The sequence below is a fragment of the Scardinius erythrophthalmus genome, assembly GCF_964197995.2.
Source record: "Scardinius erythrophthalmus genome assembly, chromosome: 7".
Classification (NCBI taxonomy): domain Eukaryota; kingdom Metazoa; phylum Chordata; class Actinopteri; order Cypriniformes; family Leuciscidae; genus Scardinius; species Scardinius erythrophthalmus.
In genome coordinates, this window is record NC_138227.1 from 16,255,086 (window position 1) to 16,279,250 (window position 24,165).

The window sequence follows — 24,165 nt, forward strand, 5'->3', positions numbered from 1 at the left end:
CAGGATTTAATGCAGTTCCATCAGAAGTAACTAATTAAATCACAGAAAAATTAAGAGTAATCCCTAATTTTATTTTTTATGGGAACGTATTTAATTTACAGTAATGAATTACTTCGTAATGAGTTACTCCCAACACTGGTAATAAGTATAAAAATGCAAGTTAAATACATTTTTGCCATTACCAAAAGACCAAAAAAATAAATAATCACCATACATGTTGATCACATATGTGATGATTCATGCAAATTACAGGAACAATTCCATCCCAATGTCTTCATGATGATCCAGAATAATCCAAACAATAATCCAATAATATAAAAAATAATCCAAAACATGCCAGTCACAAAAGTTTCGAATAATCCAACGATGTTGAAAGAAAATCTTCAAGCTTATAAAATTCCAATCCTCTAGTGCCAAACCTTAGCTTAAGAAAGCAACAGGCAAACTCACCGAATATGTATACGATTCCGACTGTGCCTCCAAGTCCCATAATTCCTGCTAACCGAAGGACCATCTTCTTAGCGTATGCCGTGTTCTCTTTCTGTTTCTTGTCCTCACCCTGTTCATCTTTTTTGTGAGCGGAGTCATCACCCTTTGGAGGAGGCTGGTCCTGTAAACAACGTGTCAAAAGCATCCCACTTTATAACTGCCTACATTACAAACCATGGGATTCAAGTCAATTTCTCAACAAGCCTGCCAACTCTTCAACCTGGAACGTTACAGCAGCCAGTTTTAATCATTCCTGTAATATGCACGAATTACATTTTTCTGAACAGCTGTCACTGTCACTCAATGAAACTCACTGTCCTTTGACAGACATTCAGCCCTTATCTGTATTCAACAGTCAAAAGAGGATTCCTGACCTTGTATGATACAGCTCCAACGTGAAAGTCATTCAAATGTCATTTTAAACCACACTCAATTGTAATTGAAGGATATAACAAAAAAGTTAAACCCTATAAAGTCTACTGTATCATATTTGGTACATGATATTCTATGGCCTCTAAATTATCAACATGGTCAAAAAACATGTTGCACACCATATTCTACATGTCTTCAGACACGTGGCCGTTTTACTGTGAAATCTTCAGTGATTTTTCTAAAGTAAACGTAAGAATAACATTTACATGTTATTGCCATTTCAAGATGAACATTTACTTCATAAAAATCATGTTAACCCTAAAACAGGCAACGTGACTCACGAGTCACATAGTTTTTATTGTCTTTTTTGGGGCCTAAGAATGATTTATTCATCAAATCCTTTTATCATTTATCACAGCCTGGTCTGTCTTGAGTATGCTGGTCACATGATTTGCTTCAAGTTTTTTGTGATAAATTAGTCAGCCTGACCTAAATCCAACATGGCTGCCGGTGGTGCAGGACATTCAGATTTTGAGGAAAGTAAATATATATTAAACTTACTTTTCTTCTGGAAAAATAATAATAATACTGCTAACATTAATTGTGAACATTGTCTTAAAGTGCTGAAGAAGAAAATTAATTAATATGTTGTTCATGTTGTTATTTAGCACGTTTTTTAAATATATGTGACTCTTGAGTCACGTTGCCTGTTTAGGGTATAAAAAAGGGATTACCCAGGTGAAAATAAAGTGTACTTGAGTGCACTAAAAAAACACTTAAATACAAGAAAGTACATTTGTAGTACATTCCTATTTTTTGTGCTAAAGAAAAGTTTAAAAATTATACACTATAAATACACTAATTAAAAGTATATTTTTACTTAAGTAGTACTTAAGTGTAATTGCAAAAGTATACTAAATAACATTGATATTTTAAATGTATTTTTAGTGCATAAGAAAAAAGATATACTATTGAAAAAATACACAGAAGTGTTTTATTAGTGTATTTCTTACAAGTAAATTTTTAACACATTAAAAATAGTTCATTGTTAGTGCACTTTTAGAAAGCTATTATAAGTTTAAATTAAATTGATTTTACTTAAAATATATTCAAAATGTAATAGTCAAAAATTAAATTTTCCCAAAAGTAGTATTTAAGTACACTTTATAAAAATAAACTAAATATTACTAATTCTTTAAATTGATTTTAAGTGTATAAGGTACTCCCAGGTGAAAAAGACATAGTATTAAATGTATTAAAAATATACTTGAAATACAAATAGTATAATACATTTGTATTACCAACATGCTTATTTGAAGTGCATAAAAAATACATTGAATTGTATTTTAATATATTTCTAAAAAGTATACTAGAAATACATTGGTAATAAATATATGCTTAATTATACTTTAAATAATTATGCTAAACACAAGCATAATTTTAATATATTTCTAACAAATGCACTACAAGTACATTGGTAATAAATATATGATTAATTATACTTTCAATAAATATGCTAAACACAGGCATACTTTTAATATATTTCTAATAAAAAGCACTACAAGTACATTGTTAATAAATATGCTTAGTTAAATTTTTAAGAAATATGCTAACACAATCTACCATTTGTGTGAAGTTTTAGTGTATTTAAAGAAAACATACTTATGTTGCTCTTAATTAAAGTACATTTGTGTAACTTGTGTAAGAACATAGCTAAATCTAAAATATTAAAATGGTTAATCTAAAATATAAAAAGCTTTTAATGTGTTTAAAGTACTTTAAACACTTAGGCCTACTGCAATATATTTGTAATATTTATCATTTTACCATTTTAATATTTTAGATTTTTTTGTATAATGTACCAACTTCTAATGTATTATAAACATTTGTCAACTATTATTGAGCATTGCAATAAGCACTTAAAATGAATGTTGTTCACTTTTACTTGTTTGTAGGCTACTTGTAAAGGGCTGTTGACCATTACATGATATGTTTTTACTACTGAAATTCCCACATGGATATCAACATCATATTATTTTAAATGCATCATAGATACATTTTCCAAATATGTTTAAATGTTGTCCAAAAATATGTTGTACTTGTTTGAATTTGAAAAACACTAATAACACACGTGACTAATCCTGATTGGTTCCAGCTGTTGAACGTCTGTGATTGGTTCTGGTGTAATTATGAGCTCACACCTCACTCAGAGCTTGCTGACGGCTGTGCGTTCATTGAATGTGATTATATTTCGGCGTCGCGTCGCGTGTAGTTAGGACACGGTGTAATAATTCAGACATAGAAGTCTAAATTCAAACTAGAGCGATCGTGTTTCTTTAGAGGACTTGGAGGAAACCACGCGATTCATATGGATTAGGTGAGTTTTTTTGCGATTAACCTTTTCAAACGTGAAGGTTTCATTAGTCTACGATATTTCAGTTTTTATTTCTAAGATTAACGGAATTCTTAAATGTTTTGCAACTAATGAGTGATCATGACAGTATTTAGATTTTTTTTCTAACGTTAATAGAAAAAGTAACTGTTAGTGTTGTTTTTATTTTTTCCAAGTCGAATCTCGAAGAGATGAAGATACTGCTATCAGAAGTTACTGGTAAGTTTTAGTTGCTGTTTGCATAAATAAATAGCTCACTGTTTAGTTTAATTTGTGTTCATTCATGTAAAAATCTATTTAATTGTTTTTTTGGGACAGCTGCAAGTCACTTGTCATGGCTTACAATATTTTGCACTACTTCTAATTTCCTTAACTCTTTGAAGAGTTTGAGAGTTTGTGTTTCTGCACATAACTTTTTTTTTTTGCTCTCAAAGTCAAAGGGGGCTGACTAAAACAAGATTAGCATTTGTTGTACATTTTAATTATTATTCTTGTTGGCTGCGTATACTTTTTCAGTTAAACGGTTAGCCTAAATTGCCCTTTTTTGCTGTGATACAGTGACATATGTAGACTTAACAGTTGTTCAAGAGCTATTTTATTAACTCCTTTTCTTAATTAACATGTTATATTAAATGTCTACTGTTAAAATATATGAACTAAGCATTACATGCTATGTTAAAGAATTCCATTTTTACTAGGTGAAAAAGACTTACTATTAAATGTAATAAATATGTACTTAAGTATGTTTTTAGTACAAAACAAATATACTTTAATGCATTTATAATACATTTAACAGTATGTCTTTTTCACCTTGTATGTACAACAGAGGGAAATGTCAAAACGTCATACTGTGTTGTAATAAAAAGCGTCTAGGTTACGACCTCTGTTCCCTGAGAACAGGGAATGAGACACTGCATTGATGATGCTATGGGGAACACCCTCCATGTGAACCGGTGTTTGAAAAGCTGTACAATCTCGGCAATAGAATTTGACTGGCGACAGCCTATGACACGACTAGTGCGACTCAGAAGAATTAAAGAGGCGCCTAGAGAACATTGTTCCCCAATAGCATCATCGAAGCAGTGCAAGTTCCCTTTTGAAAGGGAAGAGTTACTTTTTTAACAGAGGTTAATTTTGCTTTAATATAAAAATAAACTCCTCTTTTTCCCCTTTCACAGACACTGTGATCAAACAATTTCCTACACGTCTGAGGTGCGAGCACTGATTCGAAGGAAATGCAACAATAAGGCAAACTCAAAGACCAATCAGTAACAGTAACTGTTTGCAGCTATTAATGATTGCACTTTATTGACTAGTTAGGTTTATTGAAGTTATTTTTTTTGTTGTTGTTTATAATACCTCTGCAGATCACTGTATTTTGTTAATGTATTTTTTTTACAGTTTACATATGCTGCTGTACTGATGTACACTGGGTAATACATTAAAGTTTACTAGCTTTCAAAGTGTGTTTTATACAATTTTTTTATGTGTGTTTTAATACACCATTAACATATTTAATTGTTTTATAAAGGTACTGTTCACAGTATTAAAACATATTTGAAATGATTTACTATATAAAAAAATGTGAGCAATACATAAATATGATTTGTATATATTATATATTCTTAAATTTTAAATAATTTAAGTGTATTTAAAATGCAATAAAGATGGGTTCAATATTGTACTAAAAGGGGTAACAAAATAAAATAAATTAAAGCCTAAATAGTATGTTAAAAGCGTATTTTAGTTCATCTTCAGTGTGTCTCAAAATAGCACAATTGAGTACACTAAGATGATCTTAAGTTTATATTAAGCAGTACTAAAGGTAAGCTTTTAGTATATTAAGTGCAAAATAAGTGTGTCGAAAATAGAGCACTTTAAGTACATTATGGAAGTATATTATGGAAGTGTAATAAAATGTATTTTAGTGCACTTTTTTAATCTAGGAATACATTCTAAGTATAATTTGTATATAATTTAATATTATTATTATTATAATTTAAATAGTTTATTATTGTATTTAAAGATGATTTCAATTATACTTAAAGTGGTAACAAATACATTTTTTAAAAATATGAAATAGTATATTAAAAATACACTTAAATTCATCTTCAGTGTGTCTCAAAAAAGCACAATTGAGTACACTAAGATGATTTTAAGTTTATATTAAGCAGTACTAAAGATGAGCTTTTAGTATATTAAGTGCAAAATAAGTGTGTCGAAAATAGAGCACTTTAAGTACATTATGAAAGTGTATTATGGAAGTGTACTAAGTGCACTTAAATAAAATGTATTTTAGTGCACTTTTTTTCACCTGGGTAACTCTAATTTTGATTATCTGTGTATTTTGAGTTTTTAATTCACTATATTACAATTAAATCCTAATCTAATCATGACAAACTATATATCGTTGGAAAGGTCTAAGACTCCTAAATAGATATTCTAGCTCTGTTTTTTGTTACAAATTATGTAGGAACAGTAGTAGATGAATTTATGACAAGAGTGCACCTCAAAAAATCTATATCGTAACAGGAGTTCTGGCATTTGTCACAAAAAGTCGACGCACACACTTTTAATAATTGAAACTTTGGTTTTCATGCTAAAAGTTCATAATAAAACATATAATCTAGTATTTGTCAATAAAAAATGATAAAATAATATTATCCTCTAAAAAGCATAACATATATATATATTATACTCTAAAATATAATATTATCTTTTATCACCTTTTTTATTACATCACATATTTTAGTAGTTATCATAAATTAGGTATCATTTGAAAGCTTACAAACTCAGAATTCATCCTGTGAAAACCGCTTTGAATTTGGACGTTGCGTTACCATAGAAACGGTAGTCTAAATTCTTTTCTCTGGCTCCACCCCTTTTGGGCGTAATCATGTTTCATAATTTATTATCAAAACCTTTTCTAATCTTGACAAAATATTGTCGGAAAGGTCTGAGTCTCAAGGTTTGATATTTTGTGACAGAAGTGATATTTGGACAGAAATGTATTAATTTGTTACAGCAGAATGCATACAATTAAATTCATTGGAATGTATGTCACCCGGTGGCTATTTCTGGTATTACGCCTAAACAGAATCTCATGGGAACTTCAAGTTTTGTGATATCAACTTCAAATTTGGAACAAAACATGGTTAGATATATGGCTTTGATTTTATATTAATTTTAGAGTAAAACATATTTTGTAAAATAGATATTTTATATAAAAGAATATTAAGTACAGTATACTTGATTTACTGTAAATTTAAACTTCCATAACTTTTTCATACTTTCCTTTTTTTAAGTGCTTTCACTTCAGCAATAATCTGCAGAGTGTTTTCTTTAAAACAAGACCAAACTTAGGTCTATACCCAAAAGCATTCTTGAATTACAACCATTTAAGTTTGAATAGTGCATTTTAATGTCCATTCTCAAAAAGGTGGTGACAGTTAAGGGGTTAAAGTACCATTTTTATGGTAACGCAGGGTCCGATTTCAAAACAGTTTTCACAGGCTGAATCTTGAGTTCGTAAGCTTTCGAATGATATATAATTTGTCAACATTAGATCAGGAGAAGTATAGGGTATAATTGTTTAAAACATGCAATGGCAGTTACAGTTATAGATTTGGTCCTTTTTTTATACCCTAAACAGGCAACGTGACCTGGGAGTCACAACTCATAAAATCCAAAATATATAAAATATTTCAAAAATTCTTTTGGATATGTTTTACTTAAGTCCAGATGATATAAAAAATTACATGAAATTATTTTTTGCTTATCATTTTCTACTCTTGCCTGTTTAAGGGTTAAAATGCGAGTATGAAATATGATACACCGGGATTTTAATGAATGTTTATTATGCTTTACCCCCCACAACAAAAACTACAGAGCTTTGATCATAAAACTAAGAATTTAAATATTTTACCGAGACATATTATTGGCAGATACAACTGATATGCGTGTACATTTTATGCAAGTAGTCTGCTGTACTGTTGCAAATCTCATTGATTTACATTACAAGCCATCAGAACTTCATCTTTAAGTCTCAAAGTAAAATTGAGGTCTTTTCCTCCTTGTATTTCATACAATATGAGCCACAAATTTTGATGTATCAAGTATTTTTCTTACTTTTTTATTATTATTATTTTATCTGTCAGGCTTTACAGAAACTCGGTATCTTCATACAATTAGTTATGTAATCTATCTCTTTGTATAGTCCTTTCATAATGCTACATATTTAAGACTAAAGGTTATAACCTGCATTGATTTCTACTGATGATGTGAACATGTAACCAATGTCCTTGGTCTATCATACATAACATTGTCTGCTGTGTCTGAATTCATTCAAACCACCACCTGTCGACCTCTACTAATCAGACCAAAGTATTTGACAAAGTGTGGTCGTTTGTGCATCGACATACTCAACACCTCAGTATTAACATGTAAGAATGGAAATATTTTTCCAAAAGGCAATAATTGGCTGTCTAATACCCTGTCACGTAGGAATGTCAGGCGGTCATAGGCAGCGCTCACCTGGCTTTTCTGCTGCTGAAGCCTGTCTTGCAGTATTGCTTGGGCCAGTCCACCTGTGGCACTACTGCTAGATGTGTCAGCGGAGAGTGACCGGACAACATCCAGCACCGCAGGGGTTATGGATCCGTTGGCCCCCTGCCTCAGTCGGAGGAGGCCCCGGCTCGCCCGGACACACATGGGATACATAGACACCGCAGACATCTTGAATATGATGCAGCTAGTACCCGGAGCGCGAGTGGAAAGGACAAACGACTTTGATTGGTTACGTCTGTCGTGATTGGCAGGTAGAGAGAGCCAATCGAACATATGAACTGCGCCGCGAAGGCGGTTCTTAGAATGTCGTCACTGTCACCCTCAAAAGCGGCTAAAAGTTCCCACAAACTACAAATAGCATAATTAAATGCAATGCCTACTTTATTAATAAAAATAAATATTGTATAATGGCTAACATGTAGAAGTCTTAGAATAATGGAGATTTACATTCTATATTTCCAGAAATCTAGAACATTCACTTATGAAATGGGTATATTTCAAAATAAAAGTTCTTCATCTCTTGTGAAATGAAATACCCAACTTGTGAATATAGAAATAAAATACGATATTAAAGATATATTAACTAATCAAAACGAAGATATGTCATTTTTTAAATGTGAAGCAAAAACAGAAAAAAAAATCAAGTAACAATGTTAGTTAATGTTTTGAATTAAAGTTATTACAAAGTGGTTTAGCTGAGAGACTGGTTTTGTAACGGTTAAAATTATACCATATATAATTAAACATGATTTTAGGTCATGGAAATGGATATAAAGGTAGGCTAGTTGACTGAAAAACTCGGTTGTTTTTTATTATGAAAGATAAGATTGCACAAGTAGGTTGACAATCCCTGTACTAGCCACTGGGTGGCAGTATATCCTTATCACGGTTTAACCTGTTGCTTGCTATTGTTCTTTCAAAGAAGAAGAAAAACACACCTTTGTATTACTACTGAAGTTTGAAGTAAAAAAGTGTTTTCCCTTTCTAAATCTTCAGATAGACCTGTTTACTTTTTTCTTATAAAATGTGCTCGAAGTAAAACTGTCGAACTAATCAAGTCTACGGGTTCAGTTCAACGCCCAGGAGTTACCGCAGAGGAGTGGGTGAGTTTTCTAGATTATGAACAATTTCATGATGGCAAACTTGCCTTAACATCTCAGTGTTTTGAATTAAACCAACTTGACTACTTTTAGCTTAGCATTAAACTTAACTAAAGTCTAGAAAAGATGTGGGTCGTTAGATTAAGCGAACCAGACAAGTTTTGTTAGGAATCGACAGTTTATAAACACAAGTATATGAGGCTTTGCTAGTGTATGTATTATTATATAATGTTATTATTATTATTATATATTTACACTGGCATAGGCTATATATAGATTGATTGATTGATTGATTGATTGATTTGCTTTATATATATATATATATATATTATATACATATTATTATTATTTTTAATAAAAAAAATATATATTTAAAAAATATATTATATATATATATGCATAATATATACAGTATATGCATTATATATATATATATATATATATATATATATATATATATATATATATATATATATATATATATATATATAAAAATGCATATATATATGAGAGAGTCAGTCAGTTACGGTCAAAAGTGTGTAAATATTACTGTTTTTCATGTTTTTGAAAGAAGTCTTATGCTCATCAAGCCTGCATTTATTTGATAAAAAATGCAGAAAAAACAGTAATATTGGGAAATATTATTACAATTCAAAATAACGTTTTTTTATTTTAATATACTTTAAAATATAATTTATTTATGTGATGCAAAGCTTAATTTTCAGTATCATTCCTCCAGTCTTCAGTGCCACGTGATCCTTCAGAAATCATTATAATATGCTGATTTATTATCAGTGTTGGAAACAGTTGTGCTGCTTAATATTTTTTTGGAACCTTTGATACTTTTTTTTTCAGGATACATTGATATCTAAAAAAGTTAAAAAGAACAGGATTGATTTAAAATGTAAATCTTTTCTAACAATATAAATCTTTACTATAACTTTTTATCAATTTAACACATCCTTGTTGAATAAAAGTATTAATTTCTTAAAAAAAAAAAAAAAAAATATATATATATATATATATATATATATATATATATATATATATATATATATATATATATATATATATATACGGACCCCAAACTTTTGAACGGTATTGTAACAAATACAATTACAAAGGTATTGTTCTTTTTTTTAAACTTTTTATTCATCAAAGAATCCTGAAAGAAGTATCATAAAAACTATTAAGCTGTTTCCAACATTGATAATAAATCAGCATATTAGAATGCTTTCTGAAGGATCGTGTGACACTGAAGACTGGAGTTATGATGCTGAACATTCACCACAGAAAAAAAATATATTTTAAAGTATATTAAAAAAGAAATCCATTATTTTAAATTGTAATAATATTTCACAATATTACTGTTTTTTTCCCCTATATTTTTGATCAAATAAATGCCGGCTTGATGAGCATAAGAGACTTCTTTCAAAAACATAAAACAGTCATGTTTCCAAACTTTTGACCGGTACTTTGTATATAAAGCAAATATTAGGCTAGAACACACACAAATATGTATATCTCTTTCTATCTTTTGTTTATAGTTCAAGTTCTTGCCTTAAATATACTACTTGTAAATAAATACATAATATCCGTAATATCAAATTTATATAAATCATAGCAGAGTCTTGTATTATATATGTAAGTTGTACACATGTTGTTCCAGGTGATGTGTAGCATGTAGGTTTGGCATCACAAGCAGCCTGCCCAGCAACATTCACCACGGCGGGGGAAATCAGACCCATTGTGTGCAGGGTGGTTATCTACCTACAGCGGGACATGTCAGGAGAGAGCTGCCTGCACCAGCTTCAACCGCAAACTGGGCCCATTGTGTCAGTCTCTTCAGTGGCCTGCCCCAAGACTAACACCTGCACCTACCGCGGTGTAACCGGCAACAAGTATGTACAGCTCAATGTTGGCGGAAATCTTCACTATTCCACACTGCAAGTGCTCACCCGACAGGACACCCTGCTGAGATCCATGTTTAGCGGCAAAAAGGAAGTGCTCACCGATAAGGAAGGTAAAGTTATTTAGACATTGCAGAGATAAGACCTCTTTAACCTTGCCTCAGTGCTGATGTTGTTAAAGTGAATTCTCTGTTATTTTTTCTTTAGGTTGGATCCTAATAGATCGCTGTGGGAAACACTTCGGTTTGATTCTCAGCTATCTCCGAGATGGATTTGTGACTCTGCCCAAGAGCAGACAGGGAATCATGGAGCTCCTAGCAGAAGCCAAGTATTACCTGATCCAGGGCTTGATAGATTTGTGCCAGGAGGCCCTGCAGGTTGGTTTAGAATAATGAAAGGATGTTGTGCACTCATTTGATTATGTATCTTTTGCGTTATTCTCATGAAACCTGACAAAAAAAATAAGAAATTAGATTTTTTTTAGGTTTTTAAAAAAAATATGGACATGCAAGTCAAGCACATTTCCACCACACATTTTTATTGTTATTCATTGAGATTTCATGGTAGTGATAATTAGGGCAAATTCCCATAATGTTGCTTGTTAAAAATGTAATGTAAAAAAATAAATATGCAAAATATATGTACATATTTTAAAGGGATATTTCACCGCTGGAAAGATGAGTGTGTGTTTAAATTGGGTCATTTATGAAGTAGCAGTGTGAAATTATTTTAGAAGTTGGTACCTTCTAGACTGAGTAAAGCCAGAAAATGTGTTTTTGGCTCATGTGGATAAAAGACAACAACTCCCAGAATGCACTTGCTTCGCTGCTCTACGAGGCCACTCCCAAGCCACGCCTACCGGTTACAGAGGGCAGTATTGGAAGAAATGATACAACTAGTTGACTCGAAACTGAAAAGATGCCGTTTTATCGTGAGATCCCCCTATGGGCTGGTTTAAAACATGTGGAACTAACTCCTACTACTGGCTGTAGTCTCTCGCCTCTGGACAGAAAAGCCTCAAATGACGTTTTTTGCATCATCAGAGGTTTTTTTCCAGACACACAATACAGAAATCTCTCGTCTCAGGGGGACATGAGGGAGGGAAGCATGGACATGAGGGATAGTTCACTTTGACATTAAATTTTGGTATGTTTTAGCTTACCTCAAGGGCATCCAAGATGTAGGTGTCTTTTTTTCCGCAGTAGTTTAATTTTTAATTAAACATTAAAATTTTTTAAAAATTTTAAAATTAAAATTTTTAATTTTTAATATTTTTAGGTCAAACCGTTCTTGTCTGTCAGTCGTATAATGCAGGTCTATGGTCACTGTCTCAAAGAGCATGCACAGAGTCCAAATTAAAACAATTCCCCATCGTCCAAATTAAACAATTCCCCATCGTAAGTACACATTGATGGCCTAAGACACGAAACGAGCGGTTTGTGTGAGAAAACGAACCGTTTATATCGTTTATACCTCTTGTAACACAGCCACGTCCAAGTGATCTGAGGGCGCGCGCGGTTCCTGCTGTGTGACGTGTACGCAGACTGGTGCATAGATATAAACACTAGATATCGCCTTGGCTACGGCAGTTCATTGGAACGAATGTCTTTAAGGCGACATCTAGTGTATATTTCTATGCACCAGTCTTGAAACCTACATCTTGGATGCCCTTGAGGTAAGCTAAAACATACCAAAATTTTATTTCAAAGTGAACTATCCCTTTAATGCTAATCGGTGAAGTATCCCTTTAAAGTAGTATGCATTAAGAAAAAAGTCTTTTTTGTTTGTTTATTAGTTGAAATGAGACCCAGATATTTTTGAGATAGATCTTTGTTTGTTGATCTATTTTTATTTTATTCATATATTTTTATGTATTTGCTTGCTTGTTTTGTTGTGTAGGATAATGAAGAAAAGGCTCTGTGTGTTATCCCATTCATAACATCTCCTAAAGAGGAGGAGAGACTGATACAAGGCTGCGTAAGGGTGAGTCTATCCTGCAATGCAAATATTCCCCGTCTTTTGGTGTTCATTGTTCACATAAAAACAAGATAATCTACAATTCTAAAAGTCTCCTGGCATTATCATTTTCTCACTTACAGCCTGTTGTGAAACTACTTTACAACCGAGGTAACAACAAATATTCCTATACAAGGTAAATACAAGTGTTTTATCCTTCTTTAACATTCAAGGTGATTTAACTTTTTGAGAGATTCGCATAGCTTCTACTGTCAATACTTGTCTTCTTGATTGGTTTTATCTTCCTCAAAAGCAACTCGGATGACAACCTACTCAAGAATATCGAGTTGTTTGAGAAGCTGTCCCTGAGCTACAGCGGTCGTGTGCTCTTCATTAAAGATGTCATTGGAGACGAGATCTGCTGCTGGTCCTTTTACGGACAGAAGCGTAAACTAGCAGAAGTCTGCTGCACGTCCATTGTGTATGCTACTGAGAAGAAGCAGATAAAGGTAACTCCCGTTTGAATAGGTATTTGCAGAGACACTTTCATAGCCTGTTCAAATGTATCAAAGAAGGACTCTTGTAATGCTCTCAGGTTGAGTTTCCAGAAGCACGGATCTACGAGGAGACACTAAATGCCCTGCTTTATGAGACTCTCCCAGTCCCAGATAACTCCCTGTTGGAGGCCACCCGCAGACGGAACAATTGTTGCTCACACAGTGAAGAGGAGGAGGCCGTGGAGCTGAGGGAGCGCGTGCGTCGCATCCACATTAAAAGATACAGCACTTACGATGACAGACCGCTTGGGCATTAGCCTAACTGTGAATTGAGGCTTCCAAGACACTAAATATCCTTCCAAATAGTGCCTCAGTTTTCACATTGTCTGTGGAGAACGCTAAACTACCAGCACCCTTTAACCACTTTGTAATTTGCTGCTTTCTTTTTGTTTTGTAGGGGGCTTGACAATCAGTGTTTTGAATGAAATCTGTCTTAAACATTAATGTGAACCGAACACAAAAAGGTTGATCTTGAATTAGCATTAATTCCTATATTTTAATTTATTGTTATTTTATGAGGAAAACGCTATGTTTTTAAATAGTAATTACTAATCTAATCATAGAATGTTTTTATAACATCTTGCCTAGATAAATCTGCCAAATCCAGTACATCACTCTGTTTCTGCTAACCATACAGGATCATATATTCTGTTACAATCTTGCCTTATGCCTACGTTAATCATCCATACTGTGATTTAAGATGATTAATATAGGAAATAGATTTGAAAACAAATTATGTATGTGGACTTGGGGTGATGCATTTGGGAAAATGAGGTTGTAGTGTTTGATTTTTTTTGTGTAGTGTGATAAGAAATGTGCTTTTAACGCCTAAAGAATGAATGAATGTGCCCTAGAAGTTTCCTGCTCATGAAAAATGTCTATATTAACTTAAAGTGATAGTGCATCCAAAAATGAGAGCACAAGAGAAGATATTTTTTTGCCCATACAGTGAAAGTCAATGGGGTCCAAAACAACACTGCTCCTCTTTGACAATGAATTGACAAAAAAATAAACGGACACATTTTTCAAAATATCTTATGTATGTTTCGTTTTTGTTACAGGTTTGGTATGTAAATTGTACCTCAAAGCCCTTAAACAGCTTCTAAATATTCTGTATCAACTCAATAGTTTCATTATTTTGGTTTCATTTGGATGCACCTGTGCCATTTATAGGTAATAGCTAGCTGTGCCTTCCATAATAGGATGTGAGACTATAACCATCACGCATCACGTATCTTTTCATCCAGTAGGTCTTATGAGCATCATGTCTTGATGAACGCCTAATGACAATGCCTGATTGGTTGAACCACCGCAAGCGCCTCCATCTGAGCTGTCAAATGTGGAGGAGAGCTAAAAATAAATCGCCGTCACTGCCTTGAACAGCGTACGGCGCGTGAAGAGATTTATCCCATTGATCAACAATGACGAGGGGGCGGGGTCAGCGGCGATTGCGTCATAAAGGAACCGAAGATGGCTTCACGATGCGCTTCGGCAATGCTTAGATGCGTCAACGCTCAGCTGTCAATACACACGTTTATATGAAAGGGGAGGAAGGATAAAAAAAAAGACATTGGGGGAAAAGGCAGGCGAGCCGTTCAGATTTATGTCTCCAGACAGTTTATGCTGCACTTGGGTTGTTTAACAGTCAGGGACAATGGGTTCGACTACAGATGAAGAATTTAAAGAGAAATTACTATGGAACGTCAAAAGAGAAGTAAGTATAATTCACTTAAATATATTCTCTTAGTTTTGATTGCATGCTGAAAACACGCTTGCTCTATTATCTTGCAAGCTTTGTTGTTGCGATGTGCATCCGAATTAAGTGCATGCATATGGAAGTTTCAGATGTGCTGATGGTTACAGTGAATCAATTTAGCTTACTATTACAAGTCACAGTTTGAGTCTCCATGTAGGCTATAATATCTTCTTTAGATTCACATTCAAACCCTTTTACCTGTAGAGCTGAAGGGTTCGGATATTCTCTTCCTCATCCGCGTCCAACTTAATATGGCTATTGGAGACAATGATTTAATCAATGGTTTCTGCGGTGATCAGATTCTTCCCTCTGCAAATGACTAAATACATCCTAAACCGCACGGACGAATACGTTTTTAGTGTCGAGTACACTGTAAAAATAAAAGGTGCCTGGAGGAACCTTTTGGGGTTCTTCACTTCGCCACACCGGCGGAACCGTCTGTAGATCCTCTAGGCACCCTTTAAAAAGGGCCGGTTCTCTGAGGAACCACACAGGTTTCCTGAGGAACTCTTATATTAGGCACTGTGTGGAACCACTTTGGGTGCCTCCAGGAACCAAATTTCATTTTTTTTTAAATATTTAATTTCATGTTGTTACTATGGTTACCTTTGACTTCTATTATAATAAACAAATTGAACCAAATACAAAATAAGAATTGTTTATTACATATTTGATATTCATTTTTATACAGACACTTCCATGCACATGGGGAAAAAAGCTAACTACAGATTAATATCAATGACTACACAAAAAAATAGTATAATACATAAGCAACATGAATAATCAACCATGTATATACAATAGATAAACAAGAAAAGACATCTCAACAAAATGCATGGAAACACATAATGTTCCACGAAATAAATCAATGTAAAAAAACTACATTTGAACTAATTAAAAATGTCCATCATACTTAACTTTAAAACATTTGTGTTTCAGTCCGATGGTTAGTCTGACATCACTGTTTCCAAGTCCAAAAGCTCTATCAGATGCCAAAAACAAACAACAGTGCTAATATACACTCATTGTGCTGTAACCTTTATCTCTAGAAATCTCTGATGGTTAGTTATTCAGCTATTTTGAATCATAAAATGTTTAAGTCTGGGATGCCGTTAGACTGGAGACTGTAATGTTCACTATGGCTTTTGAAAAGCTTAAATGTGTGACTTGAATCAACAGTGTTCATAAATGGTTGTTGAGTATTCTCATGAAACAAGATAGAGGAAGTAGAGGCTTCGACCCGAAACAGAGTTAAGGTGCAGTAAAATGATCTGTTGTTCTGTGAATGTTCACTGGTGAATTCAGTCATTTCACTAAGAATCCACACGATCAGCAATTTCGTTTGTGGTCAAAAATGTCACTATGGGACCAAGTTGGTGTGAGGTACTTAACGAGTTAGAAAAGTGAAAAGGTACAGCATCGTTTTCCATTTGTTTTTCTTCTTTTCTGGTGGATGGTCCAGGCACTTCAATGATTTTCAGGTCTACAGGAGGATTTTTATTCTTGATCAAACTTGTATTTCAGCTTACCGAGATCCCTGCAAAGTACAAAATTTACTGTTAGTAATGTTATTAAAGTGATAGTTGTGAAATTTAAATAATTTCCTCAGCCTTGTGACATTCCAAACCTGTTTGAATTTCTGTCTGTGGAACCCAAAAGCAGATCTCAGGCATAATGCAACCCCAGTCACCGTTCGATTTCACTGCATGAAACACAAGCAGAAAACAAATGTGTAAATCATTCATGAAACCATTCTTATGTACACTTGTCTAGTTCAATTCAATGCAACACTTTATGTAAAAATGGTTAAGCTCCAAAAATGTCCCAGAAAAGATCCTAAAAATAATCAATGAGTTCACAACTCATGTGTTATGGGTTGTGTTGCAAGTCTTCTGAAGCCTAATTGCTTTTTCCTATTTATTTATTTTTTTTGTCGAAAAAGACTAAACTTGAAGTTATAATTCAGAGTTAAAATGTCTATAGCATTTTTTGTGAATCAAACCGGTGATATTATTTTTCTGAGAAACATGAATGAGATTTGAGATCATGAGAAAAGATTTTCAGAGAGTAACTGATTAAAAAACACAAGTACACAGTCAAACAATACAATTTCACACAGAGAAAGTTCATAAAATGGTATTTGAGAAAATGAGGGCACCTTAAGTAAAGTTAGGCTAAACAAAAACAGAGCAAACTATAGCTGTTTTTGTTATTCATAACAAACGCCAAAAATCAGAGAATTTTCTAAATTAGTTAGGCTATATCAGCAATTTGAAGACACAGTTGTACAAAATATGTTGAATTGAATGACTAAATCAATCTAAGACAATAAGTCAATCATTTCCATTTGTTCATTAGATCAACGTAGTTAGCATCGCGGCTAAAACCTTCATACCAGATACTGTGCAATAAACGAGTGGTAAACACTGTAAAAACGTAGTAATGTATAATAAATTTAGTTAATATATATGTGTGTTTAAATATATAGTGAGTAGACTCTGTATTTATATTTATTTGGCGAGTTTACAAACCTTGTAATGGAGAGCCGAATAAACGGCGGAAGCTTTGATGAGAGGAGCCGTTACTTACTTAATTTCCTGATGACGATCAGCTGAGCTTTGTTGCGCGCGAGCAGCGCGAGCATCACTGAAGCGACGACAGCAGAGGAACAGCAGCAGTTTCGTGACAGAATAATACTTTTCTCCTCCTGCTTCTTCTTCTTCATATAATATTATTATTATTTAGTGTTGTTGTTTAAGGTTTAAATGACTTAATAAAATAGGCCTATACTAAATATATGTAAGCTACCCAAGTGAAAAAGACTAGGTCACTGTTAAATGTATTAAAAATGCATTAAAGTATATTTGTATTGTAGGTCTACTAAAAACACACTCAAGTACATTTTTAATACATTTAATAGTACATCTTTTTCACCTGGGTATGTATACTGAATCAAACTTGCCTATAATAATAATAATAAAAATGCTTTAAAGTATATTTGTATTGTAGGTCTACTAAAAACACACTCAAGTACATTTTTAATACATTTAATAGTACGTCCTTTTCACCTGGGTATGTATACTGAATCAAACTTAAGTAGCCTATAATAATAATAATAGGATAATAATAATAATAATAATAATAATAATAATAATAATAATAATAATAATAATAATAATAATAGAATAATAATCTAATTCGGGCCTCACTGAACCATTGGGTTCCTCCAGATGCTGGCTTTAACATAAGAGATCTTCCAGGAACCACTTAAATGTTAAAAGATCTTCCAATAACCCTTTTATCGCATTTAAGTTCCTCTATTTTCCCCCAAAGCACTTCGAAGTCTCATGGTAATGAAAAGGTGACTCCAGAACCTCTGAAGTAAATACAAAGTGCTTAAAGGATCCCATAAGTTCCAGCAAGAACCTCAAAGATTGTCAATGCTCCTCCAGTAACCCTACTATAGGAAAAAGAGCTTTGAGGCACCAAAATTACATTTTGAAGTTCCTTGAGTATCCAACAGGATACTTGAGGCTCCTTTAGTTTTTACAGTGTATGCTCCTGGTCGTTTGCAATGTAAACAAAAACGAGCCGACACCGAATTTCCATTGACAGATACTTGAGGGGCTGAGCGCTCAGAGCACGCCAGCTTTATTTATAACGCGACGGCAGGAGAAAGCGCTACTTTATTATTTGACTGATTAGAAGACATAGGTTGTGTTTTGTGTTTGAATTGTATGTTTGCTCTGGGCTTATTTTCTTTTTATCGCATGCAGAGACTAGTTAAAAAAAAAAAAAAACTTTCTCGTGTGGAAATTCAACAGTAACCTATTTTTTCGAGCTGTTTACACTCATTTCAATGATTTAAGTTTTTATTTTATGTGAGGGGATTAGTAAAATTAATACTTGCATTAGCATAATATAGGACCATTATGGCCGTTGTTGGTTTACGCTACAGGTTGAACTGGCCAAGTCATAGCCTACTTTTGTATTGTAAATTCAAACTCATTATTAAAAACCATTTAATTCGACCACTAGATTAAATTAAGTAAGAGATAATGTATGTAAAGTGTATAATGTCATAAATCACGGGTTTATTTTGCTATAATTGCCGGTGTATTAATAAAACATGACATTTATTTGAAATCATAGTGTTAATTGACCTCTATGCTAGCATAAATCTACTAATAAAAGTTGACCAATAGTCCATACAGTACAGAAAACAATATAGGCCTACGAACATCTCAGTGGTGAATTAGTTTAGTGATCATTTTACAAAATATTGTATGATTGACCAATCAGAACCAAGTATTCCATGAGCCTTGTAATAGTATTGGAAAACAGATTCATCCAAGTATAATCTTAACCTATTTAAAATGTGTAAACAATATACATTTTTTATGTGCTAACCATACCACTTCAAAAATAAGAACACTGAGATAACATGAATGCACTCTTGAGCATATTTTGCATTAATTATTTGATTAGACTTAACATTTGCATTGAGTTTCGAATGTTTTCACTCCAGGAACTGTATAGTGGAAGAAGCTGTTACATTCTTTTATATCAGTATAATTAATTCTTATCTTTTCCCTTACAGTGCAGGGAACGCTAGTTTTAAACCCAGCCCTCATGAATAATAGAAATCTTGAATGAATTGCTGCAAAGAATAGATCTCCTAAATTGGTACCAGGATGTCTCATGTTTTAGAACAGACTGTCTAAAGCTGATTCAGCCTCTTCAACTTAATGCCCAATCCTGGCAGACATAATTTCTCATGATAGTTAAGGGAATGTCTAATAAAGGCCAATAATCATGCATGTGAAGAGCAGCAGTAATTCTTAAGGTGTCTGGCCTCATGTGGCCCGGTGGCCTAATAAGGAAATCAATTTTTAACGTCTCGGTCATCAAGTTTTAAAGAACTTTTGTGCGTCATATTCAATTAAATCTCCTATTTTTGCATCTAAAATTAGTTACTTCCTCTACAGAGATGTCCTGGACTCTTTTCACCAAAACAACAACAACAACAATTTCCACTGATTTAACACAGTGTTTCTCCTTCAGTTACTTCCACAATTACCTTTCTTTCTTCATTTGGGGCATAGAAGTACATGCTATTTAAAATGAAACATATCACTTCAAAAGACATTAGTTGGGTTAAATTTTTTTTTTTTTATTAGTTTCCAGCTGTTTAAACAATTCATATATATATATATATATATATATATATATATATATATATATATATATATATATATGTGTGTGTGTGTGTGTGTGTGTGTGTGTGTGTGTGTGTATATATAGTATGGAAATAAATGTCCCGTTTTACAGGAAATAACAGTCCCGCTGCAATACACACAGAATTCGATTTTTCTTTCCTCCATTGACTTTCTTTGTGTAACATCCCATGTCTCTGTCGCTTTAAGCTGCAGTCAGCCGTCTTCTGGTTGCCTAGGAACTGAAAGCATCAGCAGCTACCTAAGAAGTTAAATTGCATCAGTGGACGATTAATACAGCTGCATGAAGCAGGGATCCTCACAAATGACTCCCACAAGAGCAAAACAACTTAGTTTTGTTTTCCTGTTCTCTGCTTTTCCCCCCATCAATATTTATTGGTTGCACCATGTTGCAATTATCTATTTAATAGGTTCTGAACATTTTTGCATTTGCAGAAATACATCCCCAATTTTATTATTGAGGTTTGTCTGATTTTCTGTCAAGAAGCTTCAGTAGCACTTTATTTTACAGTCCTGTTTCGCATTACATTCTATGTACTTGGTAATGACATTAACTGGGCAATAATTTGGTATCAACCCTGAACCAACCCCTAAACCTAACCTTAACCCATGTTGTTACCTTACATTACTTGTTTTTTTTCATGGGTAAGTATACTGTAAGTACATTGAAAGTGCACATACTGTAAAATAAAGTGCAACTGACTTTTCATTTTATAGCTCTGTGTGTGATTGACTGCAACCCTTCATAGGTGTTCACTATATCCCCCTAAAGGGATAGTTCACCCAAAAATGAAAATTGTTACAAATCTGTAATTTCTTTATTCTGATTTAGATATTCTGAAGAATGTTGTTAATCAAATAGTTGACGGTAGCCATTGACTTCCATAGTAGAAAAAAAAAAATACTATGGAAGTCAATGGGGTCCAAAAACGGTCTGGTTACCAACATTCTTCAAAATATCTTCTTTTGTGTTCAGCAGAAGAAAGAAACTCATACAGGTTTGGAACAACATAACTGATGACAACATTTTCATTTTGTGGATTGTGGAAGCATGGGTTACAATAAACATTTACAATTTAGTGCGTGCCATTCGAGCGTCCAACCGTTCTTGAGTCTTTCAAGGCGTGTTATGTAATGCATCAGGCTACTGTAGTTAACTGGCTCCACAAGTTCATTTTTTTTCTTTTTAATCCCAAGGACAACTGGCCAAACACTTGATATCAGCCTTTAAATCATCCTTCTTTTGCTGTTTGTTGGCCTTGTGGCAAATCTCATACCATAGGGTGCGCACAAATCATGCCCGTAATCAGAAGATGCCCATAATTTGCGCCTTCCTGTTGCTACAATTACCCTTCTACTGTTCTTCAAATTACACACAGTATAAAGCCGCCTGCAAGGATTGTGATTAATTAGTCTGGGATTTGCTGTATGCTGACAGTTGGAGGAGAAAAATGTGACAAAGCCTCATTCTACACAGTTCCTTGCACTCTCAGGGAAACTTATCAATTGAATGATGCTAATTAAAGCATTTGTGGTTCCGCTGTCATGATTAATTAGTTGCTTTTGTGCACCCGATTCCAATGTGCAGAAAGAAGTTTGACTTGCCATTATTTTTCGCCGGCTCCTAATTGCATGTCTTTCCATGTCTAGGTGAAGCAGATTATGGAGGAGGCGGTGACCAAGAAGTTTGTACATGAAGACAGCAGCCACATTATTGCACTTTGCAGTGAGTACAAATCAAGAGATGTTTTTTATCTGATTCTGATTGGCTGATTCAATCCAGTTCACCTAAGTTCACATTTATTTGTATAGCGCTTTTCACAATGCACGTTGTTTCGAAGCTGCTTTACGGAAAATGTATATTTCTGCATTACAATTTCAGTAAATCAGAGATACAGAAATAATATCCATTAGAAATGTACAGTTCTACAAATCATGCAGATAGTTAACATCATGTATTCATTTAGGCAGAAACAATGAGCTCATTAAAGCAGTTATTACAGGGTGTGATCATAATGAGGCTGATGTGACATACGGGATGTTGATTGCACTCATTTGAATGCCAGCATGTTATTTGGCTGGTTAACGTAGATGAGGTTTGAAATTGTGAGAACTTTCAAACTTTCAAGGATGTTTTAGAATTGGTTGAAAATAATCAACAGTAATAGTTGAAATCGACAGTTGGTTGAAAATCATCATAGTTAATTTATCATAGTCAAAATGTCATGAATTAAACTACAGCTGCAGAATTTCCTAACTTTTAAGCATTATTATAATTAATATGCATTCAGTATAACTTATTTTGTAAAGAAAGCCTAATAATTACTCAGAAATGTACTCTAAATATAGATACAAATATAAATATTTTTAATAAAAAAGTAGCTGCTCAATTTCCCATTGTGAAGGAAATTATTAATTAACTAATAATTATTATACATAAAAATAAGTTTTTGTAAAGAAAACCTAATAATTACTGAGAAATATATATATATATATATATATATTCAATATATATATATATATATATATATATATATATATATATATATATATATATATATATATATATATATATATATATATATATATACTATAAGTAGAAATAAAATAACAACTTTCTCACACATAAACATATCTGCACAATTTCCCAGCTGTTGTTGCAAATTAAATTATTAACTAATAGTTATTATGCATTGATATGTAAAGAAAACTCAATAATTACTGAGAAATATATTATATAAAAATATAGAGATAGAAATAGAAATATAAAAATATATTTATTTCTGACCCATAAAAATAGACACAGTTTCCTAGCTGTAATTGCAAATTCATATAGCAGAATAAATGATTAATTAACTAATAATTACAACTTGGCATTTAATGAAAAATATCTTTCAGACATATAAAATTATGTTTGCTGAAAATATAATAATAAACATTTTTGCAATGTGGCCAGTGAAAATACTGGCATGGCAGGCACTAAACTGAACCAGGACCAGCAGAAAAAATAAATAAATTGTTGAGCAGGAACATCTCCAGAGGCAATGGCTGGGGCTCCATGGCATGATAGTTCCGGAGTTTTGGATCGCTGCCTACAATAAGGTTAATTTGTCCAGTGCGGATTACTGGGAATGTGTGTGTGTGTGTGTGTGTGTGTGTGTGTGTGTGTGTGTGTGTGTGTGACTCACACTCTTTACTCCAGTGACACAGAGACAGGCCAGAACATTAACCCAGCCTCATTACGTCAGTGAAACACCAGTGCTGCGTGGCACCACAGATATTGCTTAGTCAAGTTTCATCAGTGCAGAAGTGTAAATGCTGTTAGTATATAGTATGCTGTTAGGAATAAGAACAGGGAAAGCAATAGTACAGTAATGTACTATTGTATTTCACAGCTTTGTTACCATTTACATGCTCCTTTTGCCTTTGTTACAGTAAACAGTGCATTTACCACCAGAAAGCTCTTGATCTGTGTGTTTATGCAAATATGAATTCAGTTTATAATTTGTGGTCAATCTGTATTTCACACATAGCAGATATTCTTGCGCTGCCGCTGCATGAGCTTGTTGATATTTACAGTTTGTGTCTCTTTTCATCCAATATGGCGTGCCAGCTTTTGCTTTGAGGCTCAGTTGTTGTGTTGTGTGAACAAGACATATCAGGACAACAGTGTACAAGACATCAGGACATGTCACTGCAAATCAAAATATACAAAATGCTAAATTTATCCAAACTCATGTTATTTTCCATGACTGCTCTCATTTAAAAGACTAAAATGGAACGGCTTCTGTGTCTCGAGGTTAAAGGTCACACGATAACAAGCAGTGATG

The 24,165-nt window shown here is 33.2% G+C and overlaps 3 protein-coding genes across 4 annotated transcripts in view; 2 read left to right on the forward strand and 1 right to left on the reverse strand.

Moving 5' to 3' along the window:
* Positions 1-8,058, reverse strand: part of timm50 (translocase of inner mitochondrial membrane 50 homolog) — a 37,900-nt gene extending 29,842 nt beyond the window's left edge. The window contains exons 1-2 of one of the 2 annotated variants that reach the window (XM_081370334.1): positions 7,787-8,058; positions 451-610 (exon numbers count right to left, since the gene is read on the reverse strand). In XM_081370334.1, coding sequence (XP_081226460.1) covers positions 451-610; positions 7,787-7,987 — 361 coding nt within the window. In that variant the 5' untranslated portion in view covers positions 7,988-8,058. The remainder of the gene's footprint in view (positions 1-450; positions 611-7,786) is intronic. The other variant, XM_081370335.1, reaches the window with a different exon arrangement.
* A 622-nt stretch (positions 8,059-8,680) lies between these two features.
* Positions 8,681-14,484, forward strand: tnfaip1 (tumor necrosis factor, alpha-induced protein 1 (endothelial)). Its single transcript, XM_081370184.1, has 7 exons — positions 8,681-8,922; positions 10,589-10,942; positions 11,037-11,206; positions 12,729-12,812; positions 12,929-12,981; positions 13,099-13,294; positions 13,381-14,484. The coding sequence occupies exons 2-7, from the start codon at positions 10,702-10,704 to the stop codon at positions 13,597-13,599; spliced, it is 963 nt and encodes a 320-aa protein (XP_081226310.1). The 5' UTR covers positions 8,681-8,922; positions 10,589-10,701; the 3' UTR covers positions 13,600-14,484.
* Positions 14,485-14,924: 440 nt separating this feature from the next.
* The window catches only part of sgsm2 (small G protein signaling modulator 2), a 56,054-nt gene continuing 46,813 nt past the window's right edge, over positions 14,925-24,165 (forward strand). Inside the window, exons 1-2 of the mRNA XM_081371021.1 lie at positions 14,925-15,056; positions 21,986-22,061. Of these exons, the coding sequence (XP_081227147.1) occupies positions 14,997-15,056; positions 21,986-22,061 (136 nt within the window). The 5' untranslated portion in view covers positions 14,925-14,996. The remainder of the gene's footprint in view (positions 15,057-21,985; positions 22,062-24,165) is intronic.

What these genes read in the sequence shown, in the direction of transcription:
- tnfaip1 (XM_081370184.1), top strand. Translation starts at nt 10,702, where the DNA reads ATGTCAGGAGAGAGCTGCCTGCACCAGCTTCAACCGCAAACTGGGCCC. An exon ending in TGATACAAGGCTGCGTAAGG is followed by an intron (nt 12,813 to 12,928) that starts GTGAGTCTATCC and finishes TCTCACTTACAG; the next exon opens with CCTGTTGTGAAACTACTTTA. An exon ending in AACAAATATTCCTATACAAG is followed by an intron (nt 12,982 to 13,098) that starts GTAAATACAAGT and finishes CTTCCTCAAAAG; the next exon opens with CAACTCGGATGACAACCTAC.